A 25,464-nucleotide genomic window follows, 5' to 3' on the forward strand; every position below is an offset into this window, starting at 1 on the left:
CATGTTTCTTGCACCATGAATCTGAATCAGTTGGTACGACCGATTGGAACATCACGGACCAATTACAGGTGGGTTTGTAGAGACTCGAATGTTAGATCTTGTTTACCATGTTTCTTGCACTATCCCTAGCCGAATTGTCTTGCTCATGTCAATCGCACACTTGTTGCTTTCGGCAAACATAAAATGGTAGTGAATTCAAGATTCGACTGTATTTATATGAATGTATGTAAACCTTTTCCGTGAACTCTGGTTTGCTGGAGAAGCGAAGATGACGAAAGCAAAATGGTATATGCTTCGGAGACGCAAAGTTGGACGAAGTACAGAAAAGCTTAGCCATGAATGATTCACGCCTTACGTACCTTGCCTTCATCGCTCTTTGAGAGAGAGAGAGAGGCAAACAACTGACACATGACACGGAGAGACGTCTTTAGCAATAGCGAAACGGAGGAAAATGACAAAACAAAGCATCCCCTCGCAATCCATCACAGATTGCAAATATCTGGTTCCAATTCCCCTTCCATTCCCCCCTCTCTCTCTACCGCCGCCTTCTCTCTCTCTCTCTCTGAGTCTGTCGCTGTAGCGCCACTATAGATTATAGTGCCTCACTCATGTCCGCAACGACCGACTCTGCAACCACAAGTAGTGCCAACCATGTCCTCTGTTCTCCCACTTCCAACCCATTTATCAGCCTAACCACCTGCTTCCACTTTGACGCATCATGGCTCTGCTTCAAGGCAACCCCAAACCATTCCTTCTGTCTCCTCGCCGCCTCCCAATTCGCTCCTCAACCCACCCTACTTCATTCAACAACCGTCAAAAGCTCAATCTCAATCTCCGCCTGCCAATACTAATCAATGCGCTTCGCAAATTCCCAATCCGGAGCAATCTCCCCAGCAAAAGCAGAACATCCCGGCTCAATGCTGAAGCCGGGTCGGTCGGAGTCTCCGAAACAGAGGCCACGAGCGGGAGGAGGATTCTGCTGTCGGACGTGGTGGTGAAGAGGAAAAGGCGAGTCTTTTCAGGGAGGAAGTGGAATTCCCTGGACATCGGGACTGCTGGTGTCGTTCTGGCAATGCATTTGCTCAGCTTGTTAGCGCCGTTTTACTTCTCTTGGACCGCCCTCTGGGTCGCCGTTTCGTTGTACCTAGTCACTGGTCTGTTGGGCATTACGCTGTCGTTTCACAGGAACCTCTCCCACAGGAGCTTCAAGCTGAGGAAGTGGCTGGAGTACTTGTTCGCATATTGCGGTGTTTTGGCTCTTCAGGTTAGATAAGAAACAGATAAAAGTAGGGGAAAAGTTTGATTTTTGATGGGCTTTTCTCTGTGGGTTAATTTGTTGTTTCCCTTAACGGGATTTTGCAGGGGAATCCAATAGATTGGGTGAGCACACACAGGTACCATCACCAGCACTGCGATTCGGAGAGAGACCCTCATAGTCCCCTTGAAGGCTTTTGGTTCAGCCACATGAGTTGGCTCTTTGATACCAACTCTGTTGTTCAAAGGGTATCAAACATGAAAACTCTCTCTCTCTCTCTCTCTCTCTCTCACATTATGAGGGGAATGATGCATGAATTGAATGACATTTTGTTTACAGTGTGGTGGACCAAACAATGTGGGGGATTTGGAGAAGCAGCCATTCTACAGGTTCCTGCAGCGCACCTACATTGCACACCCCATTGCACTTGCTGTTCTGCTCAATGCATTGGGTGGAGTTCCTTTCCTTCTGTGGGGAATGGTAAGTGGAAGACGATTACTCCGTTCTCATCTTCTACATCTGTGCACGGTCGCTGAACACCACTAGATCTGTCCAAATTTTTGTCATCTTCTTTCATGATCCTCTCCATCTGATGTCTAAGGCATCTGCTCAGTCTTGTGGGGCTAGTTTTTCTTCGGCCACTCATATTGATGGGCCACAGATCTAGCATCGCAGACTGATCCCCATGAGCTCGGTCTATGGACCTTTTGGACTCTTCTTGTGCAAACAAAGCACTTGTTTCTTTACTTTAGAGTGTTTTGGGATTGAGAAATTGCTGTTTTATGCTAGAACGGAAAATACCAAACGTTCCATTAATCATGATTTTCCAACAGAACCATTTAAATTTTGGAATCTGTTGGAATATGAGCGTGCTTTGTGAATGGTGGGTTCAACATCAGATTTCTTTTCCAAATTCTTGTTGCTTTTTGAAATTGCTCATTAACTTTTTTTGTCTCTTATATGAGCTTTCTTTGCTGTGTAGTGTGTGAGGATCGTGTGGGTTTATCACATCACATGGCTTGTGAATTCAGCTTGCCATGTCTGGGGAAAGCAAGCATGGAACACTGGGGACTTGTCAAGGAACAATTGGTACGGTAATTTCTGTCCCCAGATTCTCACATATCCACCCATTTTTCTGGGAAATCGCATATTTATTCACAGATGTTGGTTTCTGTTTCGTGTAGGTGGGTGGCAGTTCTTGCATTTGGTGAGGGTTGGCACAACAATCACCATGCCTTTGAGTACTCGGCTCGGCATGGCATAGAGTGGTGGCAGCTTGACATAACATGGTATGTGGTGAGGCTGCTTCAAGTACTTGGTTTGGCCACTGATGTGAAGTTGCCCAGTGAAGCTCAGAAGCAGCGCCTGGCATTGAACATGGGAACCGCCTGTTGAATTTGAGATGGATTTCCTCGAATATCACATTCATCTCCTTTTAAAACCCTTTGCAAGCAGAAAAGGCTACTGATTTTTTGACTGAATATACACAATAGGAAAAAATTATAGACATTACGCTAGATTTGATTCCAATGAGAAGAGAAACTTGATGATACGAACTTCACCATGCACTTGAGCTTTGCATTGATAAAGACCCCCACCATTTTGAACGCTTACAATTACAGATGAAATGTCGAATATGTCGGACGATGACAGATTAAGAAAACCAGATTTGCAGAAGCAAGAACAAGGAGAAGTTAATTTGCATTGTCTTCAGGTCTCCAGTCTGTCCAGTTTGGATGAATATTTGAAAGAATTAGATGTTACATAAATGAATCAGATAGTTACACAAGGATATACAAATTGAGAACTTGAATGCTCTGGTTTCTGGGTTAGCTTCCAATCTGTACAAGGACTCGAGAGAACTCCGGACTGTCTTCCTATTGCGAAAGTGAGTCCAGAAGAAGCACAGCCGCACCAGTTGTTAGCGCCAACACGTAGGAAGAACTAAAAAACTCCTGAAAAACAGCATGTGAAAGAACAATGCATCAGAGCAAGAACAACTTTTCAACGTGCATAAACCGGCCAATATAGGGGGGGTACAGTAAAGTTGCCACGTTGGTATCGTCTTGTTATTAGTCCTAAATACCAACTTATCTCTGCCATTGTTATGATGATACGAATTAATAAGAGTAGCAAAAGTTTGGTCGACATGCGTGATCGAGATTCCAGAATGTGACTGCTAAATGTGTTCATCAAAATTCAAGCCCTTCTGCAAGTACACCACTCCCAGCTCGTAATCTAGGAGAGTCCTGACACTTTCTCTTTGAAGACTTCATCCTGGCAATTAGGGGGAAAAATGAAGGATAGGATAAAGAGGCTGACAGAGAGATCATGTACCTTGAAAGAGATCCGGGTCGAGGCTGCTTTAGAAGACACAAGACCAGGAAACCCGATATTGTATGAGATGCTTCCATCGGCCTTAAACAATCCGAAGTTCCTTTCGGAGGTTGGTCCGGGCTTCAAATTCTCGTTGAACAACGCGAACACATATGCCTTCACAGCGATCTTAGGCCTGTAAGGCGTACCCTTTTTCTTAGCAAGCTTTTTCCGCAGGTTATAGTTGTAAGTCTTGGCGTTCTTCAGTGAGGCCCCAGCTTCGTCTGTGTCGCCCTTGGAAGCCCAGCCTGTTTCCGACACGATGACCTCCATCTTTGGGAACCCGACCTTTTCAAGAGCAGCATATGCTGCATCTACCTGAGCCTCAAACATGTTGTCGTAATGTAGATGAGTCTTATTATCATATATCCCCTTATTTGATTGGAAGAGGGCGTACTTAATGTCGATTTCCGCAGGATCACTCTTATATGCTAGAAAGGGATATGCGTTTATGAAAAATGGAGATTCAATCCGGGAGAAGAACTGTAGAAGCGGCTTCATGTATTGAAGGACATCCTCCCTGAAGGCCCCTGCAGAAGGAGGATACGAAGACGCAAAGACGGCTTCTGAATGCGCGGTCTGGACTTGGATGTTATCGGTCAAGCCTAGGCGGTGAAGCGCGCTATAGACATTTTCAGCTGCCGGAAGCAAGACTTCCCAAAGTTCGGGATCAGTACTTCCTAAAATCTCATTTCCTATGGCGATTCCACGGATGAGGGTCCCCGGGAGGAACGGCTGGACATTCTCTTTAATCCAATTCATCGCACGGTCCTCACCTACACTTATATCTTTCAAATACTCATTGCCGAGGCCGACGACTATTTCAATGCCCGAGTTCTTAAAGCCGGTGAGGACGGTGTGATCGGCATCATAGATTCTGATGTTCTTGATCTTCGCCTGTCTGAGGAGTGTCGCCACGCGACTAGGCGCAGGTATGTTATCCGCGATTCTTCCATAGCACACTCCATACGTCCCCGTGAAAGCATGCGCTGTCAAAATAACTGAAGGAAGGATAGCCTTGTGAGCCAAGCATTGGCAAAATGAACTTCTGAAAGTGTGTGTTCATATTCATATGAAGACCTCTTCCTTCTAAGCAGATAATGAACTTCTATCACAGCAAAGTGTAATTTGATTACAGAGTTTTTCTACACAAAAGTTCGAATTTTCGACAGGACATCTGAATGCAAGTGCTATAAAAAAAAAATTAAAAAGAGAGGATGGAGATTGTGCATACCATTAGGAGACGTGAAAAAGAAAATGAGGAGGAGCCAGAGGAAGAAATAAGAGAAATCCTTCATTGTTTTAGACAGGAGGAGGAAAAAAAGGGGTTATGCAGAGAACAGCATTCCACTTGTAGAAAGGATGAATCGCGGTGCGACCCTGTATTTAGATACTCAAGAACTCGAGACAACAAAAGCCCGAAAAAACAATTCTTTGGATGATCCAAGTGCTTTTCCTTGAGGCATGCCCATGGACCAACCCCAGATTCTTAACCTTAGTCCAAAGATGATGACAGAGACAGGAAACACCACCCCACCACAGAGATTCTTGACGTTGATCGAAAGCAGGAAAGAGAAATGGATTGGTCTGGCTAAGCTAAAAGGGCTTGGAATAGATTCTTCCCTTTACTCTCACTTTTTTTCCTTCCTCTCTCAGAGAAAGATGCTTTATCTTCATTCCTCGATATTCTTTCTGCACTTTGGATGTTTTCATTCACTTCTGTCATAGTTAAAACCACGTTAAGATTCGATCTTTGCCTGATATTTGGTTTGTCCCTCATGCTCCAAGTTCATATCAATGAAACCGGGGAAAAATTATTAGATAAAACGAGTTCATGCATGGCCCCCATCTGCCTTTTTGCCTTTCTATCAGCTTATGAAGAATGATATCTCCAGTTATAGCCCCTCTGGCGTAACAGGAAACACCCAGAAGAGTGCCTTGGTTCTTGAATTGTCACCTGGGATTTGACCACGTATTCAAGTTAATTCACAAATGGCTGAGATTTGACCGCATGACACGAAACAAAAACCCGAAAGCTGACGTTTTGAAGATGGTTCTTGGTTCTCAAGCAATGCTGAGATGTAGCAGGGAATTTCAGAGAACGGTCAGAGTTCTCTTTGTGTACATTTTTGAGCCATTCTGTGAAATTTCTCACTTATGTACGTTCTAGACTTCAGAACTTGGGTCAATTACTTCCTCACAACTTAGCCTCAAAAGGTTACGCTTAGGTAGCCCCAACAAATTCACTCTTTCTTCTTTTTCTTCACAGGAACATGTGTCTGGTCCGACACTTTTCCAGATTAAGCTAGTTCAACTACAGATTTACATCCAGCGCCATCGGGCAAAGAGAAAAGCAAACTGTTCTTTCGCCATGTACTTTCCTCTCGCTTTTAACATGAGATTTTGCGACCTCATTATAAATAGAAAAACCTTATCAAAACAAGTTCACTAACCTGATTGAAAGAAGACCCGCAATCACAAAAGTTATAGCTGTGGCTGGAAAGACGACCAGTTTCCATAGAATAACACCAATGAAGTTTGTGCATGCGCGCATGTAAGAGAGAGTTATTCATCTGCTTAGTGCATCAGAGAATTTCCGTGGCATCTCAAGATAATCAAGTACTTAATTAATTCCCGTCGAACAGCATAGGCAGCTTCCCTACTATTTATTCAAAATGAGGAACAGGGAAAGCTCAAAAGGCCAACAAACTAGGGAGTCATATTTCCATGTGATTCCTCATAGTCAGTATACCAAGCGTTCTTGATTAGTAACTTCTCTTTCGAACAAAGAATGAATGTTACAGCAGCCGAAAGGAGCATTTGGAACCTCCAAACATCTTTCCAAGCATGCTCAATTTCTTCAGTCGTATAGTCCCTCCTGTTCCCAGGTGTCCACGAGAAAATCCACCATTTCCTGTTGGATGATGAAGTTGTGCAAAGTTCATGCATAATATACATCTCCGAGAAAAATTAGCCTGCAAGTAAGACTTACTGAGAGAGGGATAGGATGTGGGAAGGGCTTATCGCTCCCAAGTAAGTTATCATATGTAGCATTCCAGCTGCAAAGCCAGACAGAAATTGATTCAACAATATAGGGGCTGTAAGTCTCACATAAGAGATCCACACTCAGAGAACCTGACAATGATGAAAATATCTACTCTACAGAGAGTTCCCACACATCAGACAAACTATTAGCAAGACAATAGTAACCTCAAAAATATGCTATTATTATTAAAAATCACATCCATGTAAGATGTAAGATGATGAGTGACATCCAAACATAAAGAAGTCAAAATGATACAATTAAATGGAACAGAGCAATCCAGCAATTCCAAAATCTGTCTATTCACACATGACCGAAATCATGTGGCAAGATTGCTTTGCTTAATTGAGGCAAAAAGTACAAAAATGATAGCCTAATTGGCTCTGCTTAATTGTAATTTAGTCACAAGAAACTCACTTTAATTTAGGTTGAACTTGTTGCGTCTGGTTCTCAGACCTCTTGTTACCTATCCAACGCTGTCTAGTCTGATTCCAGAGTATAAGACCTACAAGCAGAACTTTTCATGTCAGGTTAAAAAACAGACAGACATGCATGCTCTAGTGGAAAATATCCCCATATACTCAAAAACAACCCAGCAAAGTGGAACAATGCATGTCGACACATTATCTTCATGCAATTGCACACTATAATGCATCAGACAATTTAAGAATGAGCAAGTTTAATTTTCAAAGGTGGTCCAAGTGGGAAGACAGATCATGGTATGTCAGTTTGAGGCAACATTCTTCATGTCACTCCGACATGTAGTATTGTGAAATGGTATCGAAATAGCCATTCTAGCATGCGCCCTTTGTTTCTCTTGTTAATGGAAGCCAGACCAAAAGACCAATTCACAATCGAAAAAACTCACCATGATTAACAAATTCAGACGGCGTCCCAGGATTGCCAGCTTGTGGGTCAATAGTCTGGTTTGAAGTACTGATTGATGAGATGCTCCCCTGGGACTGAACTGCACTATTGTCCATATCTAACGTGCTAGTGCTCCAGAAGTTTTCTGATTTGCTTGGATTTTTCAACTTCCGATCATGAATTTCTGACCCTTTTGATGGCGCATCCACTGCAGTAGTCGGTTTGGGCTTCAAACAGCATCCAAAACAACCTCTGCTCTGTTACAAATTATATTAAATCATGTAGGAACATACAACAAAGGAAATCTAGGCTAGAAGCCATCAGTTTATTCGTTTTCTTATGCAACTGGAGTACAATATCAAGGAAGGCTGAGAGAGCACAAGAAGCGGCTCTGATTCTTTCCCTTTTCATTGGATAGTAAGTGGTCATTGGGGAGAAAGCATGACATCCAAATCATCAGCCGTGTCCAAGAATTAAACAAAAAAAACTTCCAGAAGAAGTTATGCAAGGGGCCTATATTCATCTTTCCATAAGATAAGGCTTAGCTTACAGAAAGAATTCCCAATTGCCATAGAATGACAAACATCCTAACCATAACCATTAACCTTGCTATGATGTAACACCATTTACAATTTTTCATAATGGCGAAAAGGAGAGCTTGAATTACAAGATAAATAATTTCATACTTCTTCCATATTTGCATTGTCCAAATATCACAAAAGCATATCATTCTGTCTAGGCAAGGATAGACCCAAGGCTAAGTATATCACTGGTCAGAACAGCATCGTCTCTCATATCTAATGATTACTAGAGACTAAGTAATGAAAGAAACAGAGAATGTCCCTACTTCTCAGGAAAACCTCGTCCCACGAAAGTCCAGACAAACACACAATCAAAAAGAAACCTAAAGAACTTCGTATGCAGCACGAAGTGCTACATGACCGCTAATATCAAACAACTTGTGAGCTCAAGTAAATTTGTCCCGCCGCCCGCGAAGATTCACCACTTTCAGAGCAAACGCCCTCGCAGGAACAGAAAAATCACTCATCAACTTCGTCAGCACATGAAGCAGGAAGTATGCGATCAGCACATTGCAGTCTTTTGATCTCCATCCCATGATTAACACACAACTTCATCGAGAGCTACGCATACAAAGAACTCCCACTACCACTGATTAAAACAAGCTGGTCAGACTCTTCATCCACTCCCCAAAACAAGGAGCACTCAAAAAACCCCGAAATAAGCAAACAGATTACTCGGGTTACTTCACAGACATTTGTCGACCATTCATCCAAAAAAGGAAGAAACTTTATGCAAACTCAAATTCCAATAATGAAATTTCTGAAGTAGGAAAATTACCCCATGCATGAAGTATGACAAAAACAATCCGGAAGCTGGAGCTGATTCGCCTATGTATCCAAGGAAAGAGCGATCACACAAGGGCCTGACAGAGAATCACAAACCCAAAAACAGAGGACCAGATCAACAGAATTCCTTTTAAGAAATGCAAAGAGCAAGATAGAAAGATACCCACCTCTGGAAACTGTCCCAGTGATTTTTTCTTCTTTTCTTGTGCTCTCCTGTCCTTTTTCCCTCAGTTCTGATCACCTAACGCAGACGGGTTCTTGGATTCTATTTCGCTCTTCTTGTGCTGTGGTGCTACTGGGGAACGCAACCCCCACTAAACCTGAACAAGATATATCATTAAAAAAATATTACCTGCCTATTTAAGTCAAAACCCCTTTTATTTCCCTTTTGTATTTTCCAGTTGTACACTTATTTTGCCATTTACAAACGAGAGAGAGAGAAACAGAAAATGTAAATTTAACCTATGAAAAAGAAAAAATTTTAAATAAGAATTCGAAATATCCTTTTTTTTTCAAATAAATATTTGAAGTGAATATTATTTCAAAAAAGTACCTAAAATGATTTTAAATAAGGATCTAAAGTAGTCGTGACTATTTCAAATAAAGATCTGAATTCAAAAGCGGGAGAATGTCGAGGGAAGCTATTTTCTCCGGGAAAACTCGTTCTTTCTTTTGGGTGGGCTTTGGTACTTCGACCAAAGGATCTCATCTTTTTCAAGAGAGGCCGCATATGAAGTTTTAAAGAGCAATCTTTAGGCAGAAGAGTCTTCAAGCCGGGAAAGCTAAAAATTTGATTACCCGATCGGAGATGAGAAGGCACTCAAACTCCAATCCTGTCTTTCCGGCTGACCGACTAAACATTCCGACCGGACAATGATATTTTTATCAAAGTATAATTTTAACCTAATAGTAAATTAAATTAAACTAACAAAAAAAAAGGTACAAAAAAGAAAGAAAAAGAAACAGAGGGCCTTACTATTAAAAAGAAAAAAGTGCAGCCAGTGAAATTACTTAATTGTCTTATAGTGGAATCAATCAACCTCATCCTGCTTGTTTCTCTCTCTCTCTTTTTTATTCAATTTTAAATGAATATCCGTTTCCAATTATTGAATATATGACAAAACTGTTGATTCAATAATTTTCTCATTCAGGAAAAATAATTTTATACAGATATAAAAAGAGAAAATAATGTTAAGTGCCTTTTGGTGCAGTCAAAATTATGAATTTCGTTAATTATTCGATAATTACAAGGGATAAAATTTAACCGTGCACATATCACGCAAGTGCATGGAAACTAGTTCAATTAATAAAATGTCACTTGTTAATATTTCCTAATAGCATAGCAAAGAGATGACAACGTCTTACTTGTTAAAGGAACTAAATCTACGGTGAATTAGCTAAATTCTTAATAATTTCACTACACTCATTAAATTAGTCAAATTTCACCAAAATAGTAACATTCATTCGTTTAACTCGAGGACGTTACCATCAGTAATTATCAAGTAATAAGGAAATTCTCCTCAATCAGTCATGATGGGTAGTTCGTTATCTATCATTAGTAATAACTTCAAGAAAATTACTAAAAAAGTCATAAACATATTGAGATTGAATTCCTTTTCCCGCTCCCTTAGGGTTTCCCCCATCCCAATAGCCACCATGCCCCTCTTGAAGAGAGAGCACCCCCCGTCCTCTTCCTTTCCTTTTGTGTTTTCCTATCTCTTCATATCCTCAATTTCTTCCTTTTTCACTTATTTCGCAAATGGTCCCATCAATTTCATCCACTTGAAGAGTTTTGTCCAGTGAGCTCAGAAGTTTAAAACATGAGCGCCTTGAAAGAATCAGCTATTTTGGATCTGTTTGCTTATTTTGGCTTCGATTCTTGTTCTATATAGTCAAACGTGGCTCCTCTCTTGCTTTAGCGATCGGCTTATCGGAAAGTAATTTTGTGATAAACTAGTATCTCTTTTACGGGTCTTATCTCCCGATCTAGAGTTTTATTTAGATTTGGGTGCTATTCCATTCCGATCTAGAAATAAATCTAGAATTTACAATGCGTTTTTTGTACTCTTTCAACTTGAATTTTAGGCCCGATTAGCGAAGGGCTAGAGAAACCCAGCTCACATACCGCTTTAATGGGTGAACAATCCAACCCTTGGAACACACTGCAGCCCCATGTGATGAAGGTATTTACGTTTTCAATTGAGATGGGATGATTCTTTAAATCAAAGAATGATCAATAATTGCTAGATACAAGTATCGGTGTAATAAAGAAATCTCACGAAAGACGAGGGCCATTCCTCCCGAACCAAATAGCCCTTCTTATGCTTCTTGCAAAATAATTTCCGATAGAGAGTTACTTGACTCGATGAATAGATGGAAGGAGGGAGGGCCCTCCAACTCAAGTGGAGCTGCATAATGAACTAGTTTCGTGTGATCTGTGTGTTCTGTGAAATGAAAATATTGAATGGTTGTAAATAGATTTGTGACTTGGTTCTGATTTCTTTATTTTTTAAACAATACTACTTTTCCTATCCATATCGAATAGGACATGCGGAGCCTTTGGGAGATCGCTTAACCTCGTTCATCTTCGGCGCAGGAGCTCACCCATATCAACAATAAGAAATAGGTCACAATCATACCCACTATTCTTGGGATTATGTAGTCCAAAACTCAACAATCTCCCATCTCCAAATGATTGTTATCTTTTTTAGGTGATAATGCTAGGACGCCGAATCTAGGCACGCAATGCCTTTTGGAAAAACCATAAGTGGAGAAGGCTATCTTGGCATGTGCTCATCATTGATGCTAGATTCAGCGATCAGCCGTCGATTGAGTTTTGATGCTATGACAGGCTCGTCTTTGTAGTGGAATGAGCAAGTCTCGCAAAGCTGTACCAAGCCGATTTGTTTTTCGGATTTACTTATTTTGTTTGATTTTCATCTTTATCTTGAAACGATGTACCTCTCTTTTAAGTGAAATGAAAATTTGTTTTTGACAAAAAAATATATATCTAAACTTTTTTTTTTTTTTTTGCCAATTGAAATCTTAAACTGTTTGTAATCGTACCAATTCGATCCACTTTACCAGTCGCTATTGACACGGATGATTTTTAATAATATTTTAATATGATTTTTTTTCATTTTTTTTTCTCTTTATGCGAGGATAAAAAATTATCCATGTCGGGGCCGGCCGACAAAGTATATTGAATTGGCACAATTCCAAAAGATTTAAGACTTAATTGGCCACAAAAAATCTTAAAACTGAATGGCACAATTACAATAAATTTAGGATTTTTTTTTTATAATCACCCCTAATAACTTCCCTTTTATACTTTGTATGTTGACGATGGAATTACAAAGTTATTGACTTGCCGTAGTGTAATTTTCCTCAATTGGTCGTAACTGGTGCTTCATGTTCGTAGTCATTACGTGCTTTCTGCGTCCATTCTCACTCTCTGCGTGTGTTTCCCTAGTCGACGAAGAAGATGGGTGCTGATCAGTCTTGGGAAAACTAGTGAGAGGGTGAAGCAGGGAGAAAGGGAAAAGAGGAGAGTAGCGGTGGCGAGCGATCTGGAAATCTAGGAATGGAGGAATCAAAGACGTCCTCCGAAATCTTGAGAATCAAGAGAAGAGAGTTATAAAATAAAAAAAAAACCAAGAAAACGAAGCTCCCTCTATGTGTTCGTCCTCTCAATGGTCGTGAGGGCTGCCCTCGCGGCCACAGGCGGACGGCGAGGGCCGAGCAAGAACAAAGGGGAAAAAAGGAAAAAAGAAATGGGAGAAAAGAAACAAAAATGACGAAAATGCCATCGATCAAACTTTTCTTTAAATTGGTCTAATGGACGAAATTGTTTGGCTTTAAATTCAATGGCTCCGCTTTATACTAGACAGATCCAGCAAACCACCTATGGGATCATCGATTCGATGTATGAGTGCAACAACGAATGTGTGCAAAGGAAATCTTTGTTTCCCTAACGATATTAACATATGATGAACACAATGAATCACCCCTAATTCAACATAAATTAATTTTTGCTCGAAGAAAGATGTTTGGACCGTTGCCCTTAAATTAATTTGACTACGACCTTTCTTTTCTGTGGAAGTTTCTTGGTGGCTCAAAAAAAAAAAAAAAAGGTTACAGAATTTAATGATTGGATGCAGTGCTGTCGAAATACAGATGTCACTGTCCAAAACACAATATATAAACACCCTGAGCAGGACAGATGGGGAGGAAAAAAAAAATCATGAAATCACAATCTCATTTATGATCAACAGTCAATGAATCGGTGGGGTGACGCGTTACGAAAATGATAAAGAGTTTTCTGTTTTCAAGACCAAAATGCAAATTCGATAAAATTAATAAATCTGAAAATTAAATTAACTTGGTACAGTATGTTCGCTCATTTCACAAATACAGATTTTTCATAGCATTGTAGGAATCTCACATCTATAGTGATGAGCACACGTCGGGATTTCTCTTTTCGGCAAAGCCGGTGCGTAACTAGCTTGAGCGTTTTCAACATCATTGTTGTATAGAGACAACAATAATACCAACATGTTGAAAGAGCATAGAAAATATCTTGTCGATCCTAGATATATATATCTAGATTGGGAAAAAAAAAAAAGCACTCAAATCTAGATCTACTTTCAAATTGGGAGAGATTAGCTACAAAACAGATATCAAACTATCACAAAATCACTTTCAGATAAGTCGATTGTGGAAGGCGGGAATAGAAGGGCATTGGAGACATGCAGAGCGCTCGACTAACTAGAACAAACACCCGGAATCAGAGTAAGCGAGCAGATCCGAAAAGAGTGTATTCTCTCGAGGCGCTTGCATTTCGATTTTCAGAGAGCTCGTTAGACAAAACTCTCCACTTCCACGGAGGATGCCGACCAAGTCGTCAACAAAATCAACGGAGAAGTATTGAAAATAAAAGAGACAGATCATTCTGAAAGCAAAGATCCAATGTGGAAGAGTTCGTCCTTAAGAGTCGTCAGGGAGGTGGACTTGTTGGGGTAATGCGAAAGCTGACTCGGATTTTCACATATTAATATGCCAATTTCAACATTTTTTTTTTTTTTTGGTGGTCAAAACCAATTTCAACATTTTAATAAAGGTACTTTTCGCCAAAATATTTCAACAATAGATCGTGGGTAAAAGAAAAGTATTTTCACTTGATTGTCACGCATGCAGTAATAACTATATAGCGCTACATGAGTATGGGGCTTGCGAACATAGCGAAAACGATTCAAGGAGCTTGCCACTCCAAACATGTTTTTATCTTGTCTTAGCAGCTAAATTAAATCCATAATCTCTCTCGTGAATAATGTGTTTGTACCGTCAAATCACGTGGATCTCACATGGAGTTGTCTCCCGACAGCCCAAGATGCGGTGAATGAGTTGCGCATGAACCCCGAATCGTCCTGTAGCAACATCCAAGTAAGCTGTCCGGAAGGAGAAATGGTCAAAGTAGATGGCTCGTCGCACAACTTGTGTCACACATTGATTGGCCTTTACATGGGCAAAACTGGCGAGCTGCGACTTCTCGCAAAGGCTCTAGCTTTCCTCGGCTTTCTCCCTGTGGTCCATCCCCATCCCCATCCGCTCTGCTCAGTTCACCTTTCAAATTGCCCAACTTGCAAGCCAGCTATGTATTTTGAAGATTGGAGACATGGACGGACCTCTCTTCTGGATAGACTTGGCAATATCAAGGTACATACGTACTCTCTAAAAAATGTGTGGCGCTCCACACGGCAATATCGATATAGTTGCTCTGTTTCTTAGGCGGCGGTACGGGAAATAAACTCAGAGGTTCATATAGTTCTAGTTTTACCAACCTCGTATGGCTTCATCTAAATTGATATCTACACTCCAAGATCACTCGTGTACAAATCTTTCATTTCGGACAAATAAAGAAGAAGGCTTTTTTTTTTATTTTTTCCGCATAGATTCGTACGTAAGCTAAATCAAGGCTTTATCTGTATGGACTTAATAGTATGCTGTCACTTTTCCGGGTTTATAAGATGAGATTTGCCGAGTAATGATGATTAGCTCTGTTGATGAATAAGACCGCACTAATGTTGAACACGTCCTTCTCTTGTCAAATGAGAGAATCATTAGCTTTTGGTTTCCGTTCTTGAACCATCTGATCGACTTTAATTGAAGCCAAAGTCTGAAAATTCATATGAACCAAACGACAGCGACTGTTAAAGCAGTCACGAGGAAAAATAATCTTCATTTTTAAAGTCATCGCAAACGTTATTTACATCCACATAAAAAAGGCCCAGATCTTTTCTTTCCACAGGAGAACCTTGTGCCCCTATTCTTTCTCTGTTTTCAGAGCCACACGTCTGTTTGCCACGGGCGAACAGAGGGGAAGAACATGAAAATCAAAGACGAACTGGAGTTAGATCGTACACCCAAAAGTGAAAAGAAAGGGAAGATGATTGAAGTTGTTGAAACTAAATTGGTCAGTGCGAGCACTCCATCCGGTTGGCTCGATCCCTGAGGATTCCACTGTACAAGGCGATTCTGTTTGCAGGAACTTCGGTCCTGCAACTTCTCTCGACAGGACTTGATTTTCTGATGTTCTTCATCTTCGTCCTGAACTCATCCCCATTCCCTCTTGGCTCCTTCACGTCAGCGGCAAATCGCACCTTCTTCTTCTTCTTCTTTCTTTCCTTCTTTTTTCCATCTGCCAAACAGAAACGGATGACGTGAGACAAGACCCATGCGTCAATCTTGTTCTTTCATGGCAAAAAGCGGGAGAACAGAACTGTTCAAATGAAGAAAAGAAACACTGCCCACCCAAGAACACAAAGGAACATGAACCCAATTACCTGAACATAAGCAAGATCGCAGGATTTGCTCAGGGGGCAGAGGTTCTTGGTCGGGGAAGGGGCGTTTATGCCAGGAAAAAGCAAGAAACAGGACGGTGGTGGAGACAGCAGCCACGGCCGTTGTAGCTAAGACCAGACTCGGTGAGTTCATCGTAGAAGACGATGACGATTGCAATGATGAAGATGATGATGAAGGAGGAGGAGGAGGGAGAGTGCCAGAGAGCGAGGACAAAGTCGAATCTGTTGTATGTGACGCGAGGCATGAACAGGGGAGGGCGTGTATTTATATGCAGGGCAGGAGTTTGTTGTTTGTTGAACCCGTGGAAATGCCGAGGAAAGTCTCTGTTTTTTCTCCTTTTCTCCTTTTTGTTTGCTTGCTTCGGAGCTTCACACCTCGGTTGGACTGGGAAATTAGAGTTGATTTGTGGTCAATGCAAATGCAAATATTCCTCAAGGAGCAGCTGTACACTCTATTATAGATTACATACCATAAAAAAGAGTTCCGATACTTACTCGATTCAACGAGTTAGATCACAGGAGAAATCAATCTCTTAACGAATCTTTTGCTGCCGACACGAGACCACTTCATTACCTTAATACGAGTCGTAATTTCCAAATCCTCGTGGAGATTCATGGATTTGGGGGCACGTACGGGTGAGGAGTAGGTGGGTTTTTGGTGAAGTTCGAGGCGTGGGCATCTCGAGAGCTCGCTCTGTTTTTCCAAACCAAACGTGAGAAAGTGGGTGAGGCGTGAATAATTGGTGTTGTGTTTGGCTTCCTCCTCCAACGCACCGCACGCAACAGCGGAAAAGGAGAGACCTTTAAGGGACAGTCAACGGTCCACCGGTCGTGGACTTTCTAGAGGATAGGGTAGGGACTCGCCTGGGATGGTGAACAGCCGATGGCTTCGCACCACGTGGCAATTCCTTTCTCAAAGCTTTCCAGACGGACAACCATCGCAGGTAAGCGTATTCAGTGACGCGATTCAGCACATGGCGCGACGTCGCCGACCACCGCTGCCAAGCGCCGTTGCCGTCACGCCTCAACTCACCAGCGACACCAACCCCTCGCCCACTCGACCCTGATTAACGGTCTCGAGAGATCAGCGGCCTCCACGGCCGCAGTGGAGGCCTAATCTTCGATGATTTCCTCCGAAGGTGATCGCACACATGCATGGACGCAGGGGTGGGGCATGATTTCACCGATACAGTTGAGCTTCGGAGAGAGAGAGAGAGAGAGAGAGAGAGTTGCGCCGGCACCGGCGGTGATGGCGGCAGCGAACACTGGGCACCTGTTTCTTTTTTCAGATTACAAGTTTCCTTTATTTGCTAGAGTTTTCTAGACTTGTTCTTTTAATTTATCAAGATTACAAACTAGTTTTCACTTGTAAAATTCAAAATATAGATGGGTGTGATGGTAAAGAGATTATCCATGGGTAAACTGTTCACAACTTATCAATGGATATAACCCTTTTAGTATGAATAATTTATCGATTTTTAAAATTGGATGTTTTTATTTGGACATCTCGTAAGGAGAGATTATTAAGTGTTTCTCACCGTCTGTTACTAAAAACACCACTTTCCATCTAACTTGTATGATCCAAATTTTGATTTATTTCAAAACATTAAGAGACTAAGAATTGAAATCAATGACGACCCAAACGAGGCCCCAACTTGTTCAAACACATATCGTTTTACATATTTGTTGGGTCGATGCATCGTATTAGGATTCCACCGACACGTCGATAAGCGTATTGCTTATGGAAAATTCTCATTCATAGCCTTTAAAAGTTCGATGCAATTGTTGAAGAAAAAAATTAGAACGCACCATAGTTAGAAAAATCTAATTATTGATTTTGTTGAAAAATACATACTATTGTTTAGGATGATTCACATGTGGAAAGATGAAATTGTTAGTCGTAGTCAAAATTTGCATTTCGGTATAAGTTATAGAAAAGCATTTTAAAAGATAACGTTGGAGATATCGTTAAGATATATAAATTAAGGTTATTTACTCGTGATCGGACGGAACATTTTCGAGTAATGATTACCCAAGTTAGTCGTATGATGTCGTTTAGGGGTGAGCAAATCGGACCGCCCAAATCGGAAATCGCCTGGATCAAGCTGTGGTCCTATTCCCGGTTCTAGATGAGTCCGGTCCGGTTCTTGGTTCTTAATATTGGAACCGGTGGCCGGGCGGTCCAGTTCCCGATTCCAAGGACATAAGACCCGATTGATCGAATTTTAAAAAAAAATGATATTGTACCATGAAAAAAGAGTTGTTTTGTTGCTGCATGAGCGTTGTGATTGTTTGTCGGCTTCCATAGCTTATAAGATGCTCATGTTACTTTTCTTGGCTTATGACTAAGAAGATAGTTGTTTGCTCGCGTAGCTGACAACTGCTTGCACAGCTGAAGAATTATTAGACTTCTTTGTTTGGTTGGAAGGATTTTTGGGCACAAAATATCTTTCAAAGAAGCAGATGTGTAGAGAATGGACGTGAAATCGAATAGACGTGCAAAAATTTGTCGTGTTATTGGTTCCCGGTTCTCTGGTGGCCGATTCGGTCCTCGGTTACGAAAAATGTCCGGCTCCCGATTCTTGAGGAGAACCGGATCGGACAGGGAACCGATAATCCCTAATGTCGTTAGTTGCACTACCTGCATTCGTTTATAAAAAAAAAAGAATGATTCGAAATATATTTTTATAAAAATAGCTGTTTATATCGCTTAAGGAATGGGCGAATAAAAAAAAATTCATCATTCAGGAAAATAGTTAGACAAAAATTGTTATCGATGCTGAAACATATTTTATTCGATACAAACAATGATTTTTCATATAATTTTGTAAATAATTTATTTTTCATTAAAGAAACGGAACTTATATCAAGCACAATCTCCATCAAACATAACATGATTTTGGGCTTCTTTAACCGGCATTGACAGATATACATCGTGAGGGAAAGTTTGCAGCTTGGGCCTTTTGGGCCCTCCCCTTCATGAGAAAAGTGGCAAAGATTCGCGTCGCCATCCGTCCGTGACAATGGCAGAGGGGTTGAAATGGAAACGATGATTAATTATTATGACGATGAGCCAGCGAATGTACCTTTGGAATCTTGTAAATCAATGACCAAAGACTTCTCATTTCCCCTTCATATAAACAAGTTTGAGTTTTGTACAGACAGATTTATCGACATCTACGGAAAAGGTCGAGCGAAAGAGATGAACAAAGTTCTGACTTTTCTCCTCTGTTTCGCTCTGCTCTCGATTCTTTCCCATGGCAGACCCTTCACTTCAGATGGGTCGGGATCAGTCCCTCATGCCCTCAAATCCTTCAAGGTCAACGAGACTCGGGTATGAACACTCTCTCCCATCCATTTTGTTCTTGATTTTCTAGCTCTTATGGGTGAATCCAGCCGCTTTTGATAAAGCTGTTTCTGAGGGAGAGAAAGACATGGATCGGCGATTTTACTAGAGATTTGAGCAATCTGAAGCGTCTGATGAAGTTCCTACTCTGTTTGGGAATGAGACTGGCGTTATCCTTTCCCCTCCCTTTCTCGCTCTTTCTTTTGGAGACTCGTATTGCTTGCTTGAAAATCACTTTTGAGTGGAAAGTGAGTTTGAGGTGTTGCATTTCAGAACGAGAACAGCTGTTCGTACACTGTGTCAATAAAGACGAGCTGCTCTTCAACTTCGTATACTCGTGACCAGATCAGTCTTTCGTTTGGGGATGCATATGGAAATCAGGTAAACTGCTAGATCCTATGTCCGGTCCAAGGTATTTTGGTCCGTGTGATTTCCGGTCGGAGCACAATAACATCTTTTGATCATTTGCAACTGGATTTTACTTTCTTAGTGGTTAAGGATGATTGCCCATCAAGGATGTTACCTGTTCCTGCAATAAATGCATCGATTAGCTGATGAAAATAGTCACAGCTCATAAATCAAGAAGAGTTCCGTATCTTGATAATTGGGTATTCCGTTACTGCTTGTATTTCTAGCCAGCAGATGCGAACCCTGTTTTCTTTTCCTGTTTCAAAGGATACTTTAGCTAAATGAGATCCAACTTCTGACCTCATCTTGACATGGCCGATCAGGTCTATGTGCCTAGGCTGGATGATCCATCGACTCGTACATTCGAGCGATGCTCCACCGATACGTTCGACATACATGGACCCTGCACGTACCAAGTCTGCTACATCTACCTCTACCGGAGCGGATACGACGGGTGGAAACCCGAAACCGTGACCGTCTACGGCTATAACACCAAGACTGTGACTTTTTACTACAACACCTTCATTCCGGGTGACGTATGGTGGGGTTTCAACCGTTGCAGCGGCTATTTAGCATCGGTATCCTCGTCCGCTATGTAGTAGAATTTGCTTGCACATGTTGCTACTTGGTGGGAGTTCTCTAGGTGGACTGCTGGTGGTTTGTATCGAGCAAGGTGAGGATGAGATCAAGACAATAAGACGCACATTTTAAATATTTCAGGAATGTATTCGTCTCTGTTTCCGTTATATTCTTAAATATTTCAGGACTGCGAGCAAAATCTTCGCCATTCTGCAGTTTCTCAAGAACACTGTGCATTGTGTGTTTCGCAGAATCGGCTCTCCCCTATAAGCAATTAAAGTTCATCTCTGTTTAGGCGCTTGATCCTCAAGTTATTTACCATCAAAAGGACACTTTTAACGGATCAAAAAAGCCGCAACGGCACTTAGAAACAAAATTACCAGGGAAGGTGGGCAATTGAATCTAATCTATAAAGTTTGAAACTTTTGATTGTTTATGAGATGGTCATGAATTATATTGGTTTAAATCGTATAAAATCACAACCATCAGTTACAGTATTTAATAATTTCACCAACACAACCCTTTTTATTAGCGGGAAAAATACCGAACTTAACTCCCATCCCACCTAAGATTCATTCTTCACCATCCAACCCTCCTCTCTCTCTCTCTCTCTCTCTCTCCCCCTTCAACACAGCCCCGTCAACCACCGTGAAAAGGGTTGGTGCCTCGTGCACTCCTCCCTTCCTCTTCTCCTCGATGGGGAAGTCGTCATCCCCCTCGCCGCCCTCGTCACCATCACCCCCAATGGATATAGAGAAGGGCACCAGGATGCGCCGTCCCGCCCATCACCATTTTCCGCCTCCACCGCCTCCGAAGCAGTGGTTCTCGTGGATCGTCCCGGTCATCTTCTTGGCCAACATCGGGCTCTTCGTGTACACGATGTACGTCAACGACTGCCCCAGAAAGGAGCCTGTGGGTTGCACCTTGTATCCTCTGCTAGGGAGGTTCTCTTTTCAGCCATTGAAGGAGAACCCTCTCTTAGGTCCCTCCGTCATCACGTAAGAAGGCTCTGTATTTTGTGATCTATCATTTATCTTTATCCATCTTCCTCTTGTTTTAATTTCTTTCGATACAGCAAACTGATACGTTAATTCTAATTTGTAAACCCTTCTGATAAGCCAGCCGAGGGGTCAGGAATTTCTTTTCTCCTCTTTCCATTTTCGTGTTATGAACCGTTTCAAGTGTAGAAATTCTTTCTGAAGCCAAGCATTTCGGCTTGTTCAGTGAAGGACATGAAATGATTGTCGTACAGTTTCAATAATATGGTAGAGCTTGACGATGAGTTGGTGCATTTATCTCTGTTTAAGTTCACTAGAGTCTGTAAGAGAGTTGAAAGAGATTTCATCTCATTGATAAACCCTGCCTAAATTCTACTACCACAGACAAAAAAGAAGCTCCATTGGAAAAGCAGGTTTTCCATCCAAAGGATGTGCATATGAGTATACAGAGTCGATTTAGCCTGATGGTTTGGCAGAAGTTAGGCAGAACGTCTCGAATGTGGGTTCAAAGCCCCAAACGCATTAGACGTGGACATGAAATTTTGAGGAGAATGTCATATTGGATATACCTAGTACATTCTTCTGTGCAGGCTGGAAAGACTCGGAGGCCTCGAGCGAAAACTTGTGGTGGAAGATGCTCAAGGATGGCGAATGATATCCTGCATATGGCTTCATGCGGGAGTCTTACATCTGGCTACTAACATGTTGAGCCTCATGGTTGTTGGCATAGGACTCGAGCAAGAGTTCGGATTTCGTAAGAATTACACTCTAGAGAGTATAAATTAAGCTGACTAATGTTTCCCAATCACCACTGATTCTGAGAACCATGCTTGTGCAGTGAAAATCGGAGCTTTATATGTGCTCTCTGGCTTGGGGGGAAGCTTGTTATCTACACTTACCATCGATGGAGACTCGAAAATATCAGTCGGGGCATCCGGTGCTCTTTTTGGACTGTTGGGAGCTATGCTTTCTGAGCTGATCACAAACTGGACCATTTATGCGAATAAGGTAAATTCTAACTTCCAGTAAGTTGAACCTGCTTGATTGTAGACTTTCTAGTTCCAGGGGGCAAGGGTGGCCTAAAAATAAAAAGGTTCTGAGGGCAAGGTTTTCTAATTCTTGTCCATTCAGTGCACAGCTCTTTTCACTCTAGTGATTGTTGTTGCCATAAATCTGGCCATCGGGCTTCTCATACCTCATGTGGACAACTCAGCGCATATTGGAGGGTTCATCTCCGGGTTCCTTTTAGGGTTTGTTCTCCTGATTCGTCCCCAATTCGGGTATGTAAGCAGGAGGTACATCCCCGATGGATACGACGTGAAGCACAAAAAGTCCAAGCATAAGAGCTACCAATATTGCTTATGGGTCACGGCTTTGATCCTCTTAGTTGCAGGGTAACTGACCTTCTGTGGATATCCTTCGCTTCAATACCGATGATCTTTCCCTCGCAACAGTCCTCTGATGCTTTTGATTTGATGACAGATATGCTTCAGGATTGGCTAAGCTGTTCAACGGCCAGGTTCTGAAGACAATGCCATTTTAGAGAATGGATGATGCCATTGTTTCGATCCCGCCACCTCTTCTTTGAGCAAAACATCAGGTACCAAACTAACTTCCCTGGAATAAAGTTCGTGGCATCATCAATTGCTGAAGGGTGGCAATATGCCAACGAACATCACGGAAGTTTGAGTTGCTTGTATATATGTGCCAGTGGATCTCAAAACGCCAATTTATATGTAATGCTAGTACGGTAGTATCTTAATGAATGTCTGGTTTTCCTCGTCGCTTGGAGCGACAGAAAATGAACAGTTGCATCTCTTGCTTTCTGCAGAACATATCACTGTATCTCATCCAATTTTTATGTCAAAAATGTGATTCTTTCCAAGGTTACATGCTTCCCTGCGCATATCAACAGAAAGCAACACAATCAGGAGACTGGTGAAGCGGCTATCAGAAGACAGTTTGGAAGACTGATAGTTTCTGTACCCAATAATGCAAAACATATGTCTACTTGATCATGTTACGCATAATAACTCGCTCGAATTTGGCTTTTCTTCTCGAGGAGCAGGAGTTAAAGGGCGGTTCGGTCTCCAGTTATAGATAGACATTTACCCTCTGCCTTAACTTTTCAAGTTCGTTCCAAATAGCCGTTCTCGCAACATGCTTCCTTCTTGTGGCCATTCTGTAAGGAGCATTGTTGTAGGAGCACGTAAGCAGGAAATATTTGTTAGATGAAGTGCTCATCAACAGTCAAAATGATGTGAGCAACACGAAACTGCGATTTAAGACAAGTTTGGCTCGTGACCTTTTCCATTGCGGAAAACAGAATCTCGGAGTTCGATTGTTTTCTCTGCAAATCTAAATGAACTGTCGGTTTGCAGGACTCTGAAGATAATTTTGCTTTAACTCATTTTCATGAAACTTAGCAACACATGTTTAACAAGTGGCGCATCAAGAATGGCCAAGGCTCTAGGATCTCAAATTCCATCTAACAAGCTTTAATTTCAATAGGAGCTTTTCATATCCAGATTCAGCCATTTCAAGAGATCACAAGCAGAGCAACGACCCAACTCAAACATGTAGCTTGCAGCTTGCAAACCACAGAAGAAAAATCAGCAACAGAAGCTATAACTACCATTTTTTTATGACCTACTCAATGTGGTTCTGTTCCTGATCCAATTCTGTAGTCAAAGTTCAAAGCTTCAAGATTTAGGATGAAGTATTCTCAAGTAGCATCTGAAGGAATCACCAGGAAGAAAGAAACATCCTATTAGATAAATGATCAAGTTCATACAAGGAGCACTCAGAATTATTCTACAATGGCAATCCGATTACAGAGACCCCCCATATCGGTTCACTCATCATCTTCAGAGCTTGCCTCGTCGCTACTGTAGTCACTGCTGTCGTCAAAAGTATCTGGAAGTTCGAGGTCGACATGCCGGACCTGTATGGTCTCGGGCTCCTTATGCAATCCTGGCAGACCAGCCGGTTGCAATTGTGGCTCCTCAGGCCTGCGAACAGGAAGGGTGTCTATTGGGGGCAATGTGATCGGATCGCCCGGTTTCCATCCAGGTGGTGGAACAGGCAAGTCGGTAGGCAATTCCACCGGCATCCCTGGTTTCCAGCCGGATGGGACGACGATGTTCGGAGGTAACACTGGGATTGCCGGCACATTCATGTTTGCAAGCGTCTCGACCATTGATATACTCGCTTTGTCATCATCCTGGACCGCCGATTTCGGCAGATGGATATCATCGACACTGTACAGCTGCGAGACGCGCATTTGCTCGTCCTGGGGAGCCGGAGGCAGAGCCCCTCTAAGAGGAGCCTGTCCCGCACCGAAATCTGGCGGCGCGAATGTGGTGTAGCTAATCCTATGCGCATAGGAGACAATGTCGGACAGATTCAGCCTCGAGGCGACCGTGGTCGAGCTGCTGAGATCATCATCCCCGTCCTCCTCCATGGCAGAGGCGGATCTCGACCGCTTTGGACGGCGATAGTCAGCGTAATCATCGACCAGGACATCGAGGACGCGCTCGGCGTCCTTGAGGCGGTTGGCAAAGGAGAGGAGGGCGGAGTCCTTGGACCGGATCTCGCGGGCGAGCTTGTGCTTGGCGTCCTGGAGGTCGAGGATCTCCTGCAGCTCAGCGACGGCCTTGAAGAGCTGAGTCTGGAGAGAAGTGAAGAGGGAAAGGATCTCCTTAGTCGAAGACGGAGGTGGATCGTGAAGGGCGACGTGCGATTGAGCGGGCTGAGACTGCGGCTGAGAGGAGAGGAAGGAAGGGAGAGAGCCGCGGAAGGAGGAGAGCCAGAGAGCGCGATTAGGGGAGACGTCGAAGAGCTTGGAGGCGAGGGAGGACATCTGGAGGAGGAGCGATTGGGCCCGGGGGAGAGGCGGGAGGAGAGACAGGAGGGTCGAGGAGGTGGCGGGGGCGGCGGAGGACGAGGGGAGGTTTGGATGGTGGTGCGGCTGCTGGTGGGAGGAGGAGGCGGCGGTAGTGAATTTGGGGGGATTGGTGCTCGGGAGAGAAGGCGAGCTGGAGCTGGTGGGGCTCGTGAGGCCGAGCCTGGCCGGAGAATGCGAGATCTGGTGTTGAAGCATCGCCGCTATTTAGGGTTCCGGCGACCGGAGAGACGGAGACGAAGAACCGCAGAGATTCAAGAGGGGATCGAGACGAAGGGCGACAATTGCACATTCAAGCGGCTTCTTCCGTATTTGGCATAGCGTTACATTAGTTACGGCTTTTTTTTAACCAAAGGTTGATTTCTTGGTCGAGACATATTTAACGTTTTTATTAATACGAGCAAAATTATGTATAGGAATGGAAAGACGTGGAGACCCAATAAAAAAGAAAGGGAAAAATG

At 42.5% G+C, this 25,464-nt stretch overlaps 7 protein-coding genes across 11 annotated transcripts; 3 read left to right on the forward strand and 4 right to left on the reverse strand.

The window, feature by feature from the left end:
• The first annotated feature begins 397 nt into the window (after window positions 1–397).
• LOC115737926 (palmitoyl-monogalactosyldiacylglycerol delta-7 desaturase, chloroplastic-like) lies at window positions 398–2,828 on the forward strand. Of its 2 annotated transcripts, none has more exons than XM_030670352.2 (5): window positions 398–1,264; window positions 1,363–1,503; window positions 1,595–1,735; window positions 2,287–2,344; window positions 2,440–2,828. In XM_030670352.2, the coding sequence occupies exons 1-5, from the start codon at window positions 719–721 to the stop codon at window positions 2,517–2,519; spliced, it is 966 nt and encodes a 321-aa protein (XP_030526212.1). In that variant the 5' UTR covers window positions 398–718; the 3' UTR covers window positions 2,520–2,828. The 2 variants fall into 2 exon arrangements, with proteins under 2 accessions (XP_030526212.1, XP_030526211.1); XM_030670351.2 differs by having other exon boundaries at window positions 400–1,264; window positions 2,238–2,344.
• On the reverse strand, window positions 2,803–5,051 carry LOC115737925 (glucan endo-1,3-beta-glucosidase 14). 2 transcript variants are annotated; one of them, XM_030670350.2, is made up of 3 exons: window positions 4,866–5,051; window positions 3,593–4,620; window positions 2,803–3,210 (listed from the first exon to the last, which is right to left on the reverse strand). In XM_030670350.2, the coding sequence occupies exons 1-3, from the start codon at window positions 4,927–4,929 to the stop codon at window positions 3,133–3,135; spliced, it is 1,170 nt and encodes a 389-aa protein (XP_030526210.1). In that variant the 5' UTR covers window positions 4,930–5,051; the 3' UTR covers window positions 2,803–3,132. The 2 variants fall into 2 exon arrangements, with proteins under 2 accessions (XP_030526210.1, XP_030526209.1); XM_030670349.2 differs by having other exon boundaries at window positions 3,593–4,632.
• A 1,211-nt stretch (window positions 5,052–6,262) lies between these two features.
• Window positions 6,263–9,225, reverse strand: LOC115737928. Of its 2 annotated transcripts, none has more exons than XM_030670355.2 (6): window positions 9,076–9,225; window positions 8,901–8,985; window positions 7,543–7,793; window positions 7,092–7,179; window positions 6,624–6,690; window positions 6,263–6,545 (listed from the first exon to the last, which is right to left on the reverse strand). In XM_030670355.2, the coding sequence occupies exons 2-6, from the start codon at window positions 8,903–8,905 to the stop codon at window positions 6,492–6,494; spliced, it is 465 nt and encodes a 154-aa protein (XP_030526215.1). In that variant the 5' UTR covers window positions 8,906–8,985; window positions 9,076–9,225; the 3' UTR covers window positions 6,263–6,491. The 2 variants fall into 2 exon arrangements, with proteins under 2 accessions (XP_030526215.1, XP_030526214.1); XM_030670354.2 differs by having other exon boundaries at window positions 7,543–7,798.
• A 5,906-nt stretch (window positions 9,226–15,131) lies between these two features.
• On the reverse strand, window positions 15,132–16,007 carry LOC115737930. The gene is made up of 2 exons (XM_030670357.2): window positions 15,751–16,007; window positions 15,132–15,605 (listed from the first exon to the last, which is right to left on the reverse strand). Exons 1-2 carry the CDS (start codon window positions 15,899–15,901, stop codon window positions 15,382–15,384), a joined length of 375 nt encoding a protein of 124 aa, XP_030526217.1. The 5' UTR covers window positions 15,902–16,007; the 3' UTR covers window positions 15,132–15,381.
• A 2,786-nt stretch (window positions 16,008–18,793) lies between these two features.
• On the forward strand, window positions 18,794–20,328 carry LOC115738104 (embryo-specific protein ATS3A-like). Its single transcript, XM_030670617.2, has 3 exons — window positions 18,794–19,102; window positions 19,388–19,495; window positions 19,846–20,328. Exons 1-3 carry the CDS (start codon window positions 18,809–18,811, stop codon window positions 20,119–20,121), a joined length of 678 nt encoding a protein of 225 aa, XP_030526477.2. The 5' UTR covers window positions 18,794–18,808; the 3' UTR covers window positions 20,122–20,328.
• A 401-nt stretch (window positions 20,329–20,729) lies between these two features.
• On the forward strand, window positions 20,730–23,239 carry LOC115738103 (RHOMBOID-like protein 5). 2 transcript variants are annotated; one of them, XM_030670615.2, is made up of 6 exons: window positions 20,730–21,099; window positions 21,690–21,853; window positions 21,938–22,107; window positions 22,231–22,493; window positions 22,582–22,699; window positions 22,986–23,239. In XM_030670615.2, exons 1-5 carry the CDS (start codon window positions 20,798–20,800, stop codon window positions 22,640–22,642), a joined length of 960 nt encoding a protein of 319 aa, XP_030526475.1. In that variant the 5' UTR covers window positions 20,730–20,797; the 3' UTR covers window positions 22,643–22,699; window positions 22,986–23,239. The 2 variants fall into 2 exon arrangements, with proteins under 2 accessions (XP_030526475.1, XP_030526474.1); XM_030670614.2 differs by having other exon boundaries at window positions 22,931–22,989.
• A 608-nt stretch (window positions 23,240–23,847) lies between these two features.
• Window positions 23,848–25,294, reverse strand: LOC115738102 (mediator of RNA polymerase II transcription subunit 4). The gene has a single exon (XM_030670613.2). It carries the CDS (start codon window positions 25,199–25,201, stop codon window positions 23,954–23,956), a length of 1,248 nt encoding a protein of 415 aa, XP_030526473.1. The 5' UTR covers window positions 25,202–25,294; the 3' UTR covers window positions 23,848–23,953.
• Between the last annotated feature and the right edge of the window lie 170 nt (window positions 25,295–25,464).

Source organism: Rhodamnia argentea, chromosome 8 (assembly GCF_020921035.1).
Source record: "Rhodamnia argentea isolate NSW1041297 chromosome 8, ASM2092103v1, whole genome shotgun sequence".
Taxonomy (NCBI): Eukaryota; Viridiplantae; Streptophyta; class Magnoliopsida; order Myrtales; family Myrtaceae; genus Rhodamnia; species Rhodamnia argentea.

Bases quoted from the DNA above. Each gene is read 5' to 3' on its own strand.
- LOC115737925 (XM_030670349.2), bottom strand. From the start codon at position 4,929: ATGAAGGATTTCTCTTATTTCTTCCTCTGGCTCCTCCTCATTTTCTTT. The intron at 4,633-4,865 runs GTATGCACAATC...TCCTTCCTTCAG, and splicing joins CTTTTTCACGTCTCCTAATG to TTATTTTGACAGCGCATGCT. The intron at 3,211-3,592 runs GTACATGATCTC...GCTGTTTTTCAG, and splicing joins CGACCCGGATCTCTTTCAAG to GAGTTTTTTAGTTCTTCCTA.
- LOC115737928 (XM_030670354.2), bottom strand. The intron at 7,180-7,542 runs GTGAGTTTTTTC...TTCTGCTTGTAG, and splicing joins GTCTGAATTTGTTAATCATG to GTCTTATACTCTGGAATCAG. The intron at 6,546-6,623 runs GTAAGTCTTACT...ATCATCCAACAG, and splicing joins CACATCCTATCCCTCTCTCA to GAAATGGTGGATTTTCTCGT.
- LOC115738104 (XM_030670617.2), top strand. From the start codon at position 18,809: ATGGAAACGATGATTAATTATTATGACGATGAGCCAGCGAATGTACCT. The intron at 19,103-19,387 runs GTATGAACACTC...GTTGCATTTCAG, and splicing joins TCAAGGTCAACGAGACTCGG to AACGAGAACAGCTGTTCGTA. The intron at 19,496-19,845 runs GTAAACTGCTAG...ATGGCCGATCAG, and splicing joins GGGATGCATATGGAAATCAG to GTCTATGTGCCTAGGCTGGA.
- LOC115738102 (XM_030670613.2), bottom strand. From the start codon at position 25,201: ATGCTTCAACACCAGATCTCGCATTCTCCGGCCAGGCTCGGCCTCACG.
- LOC115738103 (XM_030670615.2), top strand. From the start codon at position 20,798: ATGGGGAAGTCGTCATCCCCCTCGCCGCCCTCGTCACCATCACCCCCA. The intron at 21,100-21,689 runs GTAAGAAGGCTC...TCTTCTGTGCAG, and splicing joins TTAGGTCCCTCCGTCATCAC to GCTGGAAAGACTCGGAGGCC. The intron at 22,494-22,581 runs GTAACTGACCTT...ATTTGATGACAG, and splicing joins TTGATCCTCTTAGTTGCAGG to ATATGCTTCAGGATTGGCTA.
- LOC115737930 (XM_030670357.2), bottom strand. From the start codon at position 15,901: ATGAACTCACCGAGTCTGGTCTTAGCTACAACGGCCGTGGCTGCTGTC. The intron at 15,606-15,750 runs GTAATTGGGTTC...TCTGTTTGGCAG, and splicing joins GCGATCTTGCTTATGTTCAG to ATGGAAAAAAGAAGGAAAGA.
- LOC115737926 (XM_030670351.2), top strand. From the start codon at position 719: ATGGCTCTGCTTCAAGGCAACCCCAAACCATTCCTTCTGTCTCCTCGC. The intron at 1,265-1,362 runs GTTAGATAAGAA...GGGATTTTGCAG, and splicing joins GCGGTGTTTTGGCTCTTCAG to GGGAATCCAATAGATTGGGT. The intron at 1,736-2,237 runs GTAAGTGGAAGA...TTTGCTGTGTAG, and splicing joins CTTTCCTTCTGTGGGGAATG to TGTGTGAGGATCGTGTGGGT.